The sequence below is a fragment of the Culex quinquefasciatus genome, chromosome 2 (assembly GCF_015732765.1).
Source record: "Culex quinquefasciatus strain JHB chromosome 2, VPISU_Cqui_1.0_pri_paternal, whole genome shotgun sequence".
Classification (NCBI taxonomy): Eukaryota; Metazoa; Arthropoda; class Insecta; order Diptera; family Culicidae; genus Culex; species Culex quinquefasciatus.
Window position 1 is genome coordinate 3,818,221 of NC_051862.1, and position 5,636 is coordinate 3,823,856.

The 5,636-nt window shown below is 41.0% G+C and overlaps 1 protein-coding gene across 6 annotated transcripts in view; it reads right to left on the minus strand.

The window, feature by feature from the left end:
* Positions 1-2,394: 2,394 nt before the first annotated feature.
* Positions 2,395-5,636, minus strand: part of LOC6043293 (ras association domain-containing protein 10) — a 39,930-nt gene continuing 36,688 nt past the window's right edge. For all 6 annotated transcript variants that reach the window (XM_038256737.1, XM_038256736.1, XM_038256734.1 and 3 more), the window contains 3 exons: positions 4,840-5,445; positions 4,455-4,777; positions 2,395-3,801 (listed from right to left, as the gene is read on the minus strand). In XM_038256737.1, coding sequence (XP_038112665.1) covers positions 2,871-3,801; positions 4,455-4,777; positions 4,840-5,367 — 1,782 coding nt within the window. In that variant the 5' untranslated portion in view covers positions 5,368-5,445 and the 3' untranslated portion in view covers positions 2,395-2,870. The remainder of the gene's footprint in view (positions 3,802-4,454; positions 4,778-4,839; positions 5,446-5,636) is intronic.

Below are 5,636 nucleotides of genomic sequence, written 5' to 3' on the forward strand. Positions count from 1 at the left end.
GTTTGGCTTTCCCGACAGGCATGCTTTGATTGAAACATGAATTTTGAAAGAAAAACACAAATTATGAAATTAATTACGATGTTAAAGCTGGGAGAAATTGACAAAGCCGGTGGAGAGGGGGTGGTAGGTTAACCCGGTTGGAAAATTGTGACAATTAGTCGATTCATTAAATAAATTAAATACGCAGAAAAAAAACGCAATTGTTTATTTGGTGTTTTGGTAGCTTCGGTTTTATTGCCAGATTTTGTTCTTACAATGATCAAAATATAAATAAGCAAAAATACGTACACTCAAGAGACGGAAACAAACAATGTCATACAAAGTATTTCATTGAAGCAGTTTATATATATTTATCGTTGATTTGATGTTCTTGTTTGTCATTTATTTATTTTAAGATTATTTTTTCGTCATTTGAACCAATTAAGTTTACGTGCTTATTTTTTTAACAAAATTGTATTCGTTTTTTGAGTAAAGCAAAATGGACAGTTTTTAAAAGATGGAAAAAGAAATAATTTGTAGCTAGTATTTAAAATTGTTTTTTTTTTTTAGTTTTTAAGATTTTGGAGGTTACCAATCAATTCTGAAATTTGTGTCCCTCGACAAAAATTTCAATTAAAAACAAACCTCGGTTTCAAATGGGATTGCATACCTTTTACAAAAGGTTGGCTAGTGGTACTTAAAAAATCCAGGTTTAAACGATTTACTTTGCAAATAAAAACTTTATGCTGTACTGAACATCATTTGTTTGATAATATTTATTCCAAATAAACCTAAATTAGACAAAGAGGAATGTTATCGCTGTTGAATATTTTTTGAATTAATTTTAGTCAAATGATGTATAAATAAAACAAATATAAAATTCAAAAAACAGACCAGAATTTCAACATTCCAATGCCAAAAAGCATAGAAAATGCACTATACAGCAGTAAAGTCAGTTTGCAATCATTAGTTTTCAGAAATTCTATGTTTTAAAGAAAAAAATAGGGCTAGTGATTTTTCAAGACAAAAAATTGGAAATTTCGCGGCATGCCAATTACAAAACCTTGACATTTCACGGCAATTTCGCGGTACCCTTAAATCGGCTTGAATTGACCGCCAAAAATTGTATTTTAGAATAATTGTGTTCAGAAAAGTCACTGAAAAGCTACTGCTAACTCAAGTACAAAATATAACCATTTGACACATCATAAACATTGCAAAAAAATCACGGATTCAGTTTTGGCAAATTAAATGAATGAAATTGTGTACAATTTTCATCAGCGGAATTAACGATTTAATAAAATCAATTATCGAAAATGTCTTCAAAAAAATTGAGAAAAAATACATTTATTTTTAAGCTTCTAAACGAATTCCTACAAATTCATTCAACATGAAACTAAATTGAATAAAAAACTTCTTAAATCTATATTTTTTAATGTTTTACCATGTTAAATGCAATTTGTTCATAGATTTTGCAGACATTTTATAATAAAATAACACGATTTGCTTTGCGTACATTCTTTGACGTTTTGATTAACGTTTTTTAACACTTTTTTTCAAAATTGTGTATAAATTAATAAATTTAATTCTAAATTTGCCATGAAGCTATTTTGTATAAAGCTGTTTCCAAAATGCCAGGTAAAAACCTTGTGAGTTGTTTGAATTTAAAAATCAAAGTTTAAATACACTAGGAAGCAATTTAAAAATTGATTATTTCGAATTTTGTGGCATTTCAAGGATTTAACAAATTAAACGGCCAAGGGCAAACTTCACGGATTACGCGGTTTTCGCGAAATCGCAAAAAATCACTAGCCCTAATCATAATTTTAACTTTTCTGGCAACTGAACTCTTCTGACTTATCTGAATAGATTTCGAAATTTATTCCAACATTATAGAAAATAATAAACATGCGTTGAAAATATATTATAGGTTAAAATCACTCTTTTCTAGCTACACAGTAAAAACAAATCAGGATAATATTACATCTGGGAAGGGGTACATCTTTTATGTCACAAAAATATGTAATTTTACCACTGAAAATGTGTAATTTTACCACTATTTTGGTGTAATATCACTTTTTCAGTCAAAATTTAGGTAAAATTACATCTAAAACGAGAGAATATTCAACCTTCCAAATTTACACATTTTTTACTGTGTATCTGATATTCAAAACATTAAAAGAGGAGATCAAAGTATCATTCTGCACTCTCTACAAATTAATCAAATAAAAAAAATCATTTATTTAATAAATAGAGAAATTAACTAGCCGTTTGAAATAATTATGGATTATATTTTTTATATATTGTTTGTTTGGCAAAATATTATTCCATCAAAAAAACTACGATAGTCGAAAGACGATAGATAAACCTGGTCATAAGTGGTGCCCACCATGTCAGAGTGCAGATTTACAAGTGGCTGAAACAAAAAGAAATTTTACGACATCAGAATTTATAATAAAATGATATTAAACTCTTTTGAAACAAGCCCATTTCGCAGAACTCTAATTCAAGCACCAATTTTTCGTAATTTATTTAACACAATCTTTCACAAATGCACTGAAATCTTACGGTGACTAGCTTAGCAAACAAACAAAAAAGAAAACAAAAAAAAACACTCACTTTATATTTACTCTAACTTGTCTTCAAACCAACTACGAGTACGAAACAAAATTATTGAGCTTACAAGTTAAACTAGCAACGTTCCTAACGTCTACTCTTAGGTGATATGTTTGGTTATAAGAATGTGTGTGTGTTGTGTGTGCGTGTGATGTCCTTACCTTAAACCCTAAACATGATGATAAGCCCTTTATTTCGGTAAGCAAACAAAATGATTTCTTTGATTTGTGTTTCGTTTCGAACTAGCCTAAATCTAAATCACCAGCAACCCCCTTTTAAACTAACGTCCCCATGCAGGCCAGATCATCGCCCAGAGGAGGAGGACCGTCCCGTCCCTCGAACAGTGCCGAGTTGAACAGCTTCTTGGGGCAGATTTTGTCGTCGAGCATGGCGCTGCAGTTGTTGCCCAGCTTGCTGTTGCTCTGGATGAACTTGTTGATCTGGTGGACCGTGATCGGTGCCGGAGCACTTTGGGGAGTTATTGGGAATCGTTGATTCCGGGGGAGGGTGCTGTGCTGCTGTTCGTTGATCGTGTACAGAGGGTAACTCGGATGGTGAGTTGGGAGGGGGTCGTGCAGGGGACCGGCTGCTTCCGCTGGAGGACCCATCCGACTGATGCTGAGGACCGGGTTTGGTTGGGAAAAGTCCATGATCACGTTAGCTTGATGTTCTTCTTCTTCCAGCTCCTCCTCCAAACGCTTCAGCAGGAGGTTCTTCTCTCTTAAAGTGATTTCCGAGTGCTTCAGAGATTCATCTACCTCCATCAGCTCACTTTGACTCTTTTCCAAGCTAGCGTTCACCTTGGTGAGGTTCTCCTTAACCTGCTCCGGCGATTGGTTCGGAATGTCCAACTGATAGCGCCTAATCCGATCGTACAGCTTAACCGCACTCTCCTCCTCCTTGACGATCTGCTTGTTGATTTGAACAATTTTCTCGAGCATCCTGATCTGCTCCTTCAACCCACCATCCTTCTCGGTCGATGAAGTCCCCGGAGATTCCGCGTCCCGGCAGGATTCAACCTCCGGTGAAGCAGCGGTGGTGGCTTCCGAAATGATCCCGCTGTCGCCACCCGCGGTCGGATCATCCTCTTGGGTCGCTTCCGACAACCCTTTGAGGTACGTTTCCAGGAGGTAGTTCTTGCCGTGCTCGCGCTCTCGAAGCCGGTGACGATCGTCTTCGATTTTGCTGATTTGCAACTCGCGGTCCCTAAAAGTAAAAATCGAATTAGTGTTTTCTTGACATGGCTTTAAAATGGTCAAAAGTGGGATTAAGTCAGTATTTTTTACTGGTCTATTGTCACCTGCAATCCAATCCCTTTAGCATTCAAATAACCCAATTTGTAACCCCACGCGCAGCGTGACGAAGCTATAAACTGTCAATCTTCTCCGGTATTAACCTCGTTGATGAAGCTATTTACCTCAAATCGAAATCGATCCCGCAGCGCACGAAAACCCCCCACACCGAAGTTCGATTTATCCTCCAACTGCATTAATCAGTTAAAATAAATCAACAGTCCACATTTTTATAGCGGTCATTCTATTATCTTTCAATCCAGCCCCGCGTGTCAGCGTGGTGATCTAGTTTGCCTTGAGGTGCGTCGCACGCCGTCGTCGTGTCATCGCACGCAGACCGCCTACTGAGCGCGCCTCGTCATCACCACCCCTCAACGCCACGCGCCGTCTTGGATGGACCCAATTAAACAAGATATTCATCAACCAAGGTGCCAACGATTGTATTCATCTGTCTTCTTCCGAACAATAAAAAACAGAAGAAGAATCTCATGCCGCGACGCAATGTCACCTCCGCGGGTCATTCATTATCAACCCCCATTGTTCCTCTCCAAATGACACACAACTCACCTCAGTTTGGTCAGCTGCTGCTGGATGATGTCGCCCTGCTCGAGAATCAGCTTCATTAGCCGTTCGATCGAGTTCTTGCTCGACTTGGGGTGGATCGTCGTTCCGTGAGTCATCCACGCGAAGGAAGATTTGTGCGCGCGGTGTCGCTTCCGGCGCACTATTGCACTATTGATGCTTCCCGTGGGGCTCCCACGACCACTGTCTTTGTCACGCTCGGTTCCCGCCGCCGCCGCAGTTGCCTTCAACCCGCTCGGGGCCGACCCGGACGTCGACGCCAGCGCCAACCCGTGAGAACCGTCCAACCGGCGAAGGATGAACTTGACCTGCGTGCAACAGAGTAGGCGTTGAAAAAAATGCATCAAGGTTAGAGATATCAATGTGTTACCTCCGGCTGTGCCTTGCCCCACGCCGACCAAATCTGCCAGATTTTCGTTTTGCCGTCCAGAATCTGCTCGACCTGTCGCCATCGTTCCGTGATGCAGTACTCCTTAGGTTCCACGCTCGTACCCGCCACCTCTACGGCCAAATTCTCCTGCTGTATCAACGCCTCGATCAGATCCGCGCACGTGGTCTCCTCCGTCACCCCCGAAATGAACCTTTGCTCGCCCTTGATCCACACCGGAATCTCGTCCGTGGAGTAATCGCTGACCGTCCCACAGGACTCCCCATCGCTGATCTCCTCTTCCCCCTCGTCCTCCTCATCCTCATCGTCCTCGCTAGGAATCTCCCGAGTTCCCAACCTAGGCGTCATCAACGGGTGGTTGCTAGGCAACACCCAGCACTCTTTGGGACCGGAAAAGACGGCGGCGCCTACCGGGAGTTCCGACGTGCCGACATTTGGCGTGCTCGTGGCCAACTGCGCCAACGACGGTTGGGCCAGTCGACCGATGGTGGCGGTTGCGGCGTTATTCATCGTAATTGCGGCTGCTCCTCACGGCGGTGCTTCCCGCCGGACATTGCAAGGAGCCGAGCGAGTGAGCGTGGTGGCGATCTGAAAGAAGGAAAGAAAAAACATAATTTGAAGATCCGTTTGTAAGGAAGATTACGGGCGCAGATTAAGGCATAAACATGGGAAGAATGGATGGGGAAACACAGCAAAACTAAACGCATAACGTGACGATAATTGCCACGGAAACCGGCCACCGATGATTATGCAACAGGTGCAGGGTTCAACGGAGCAAA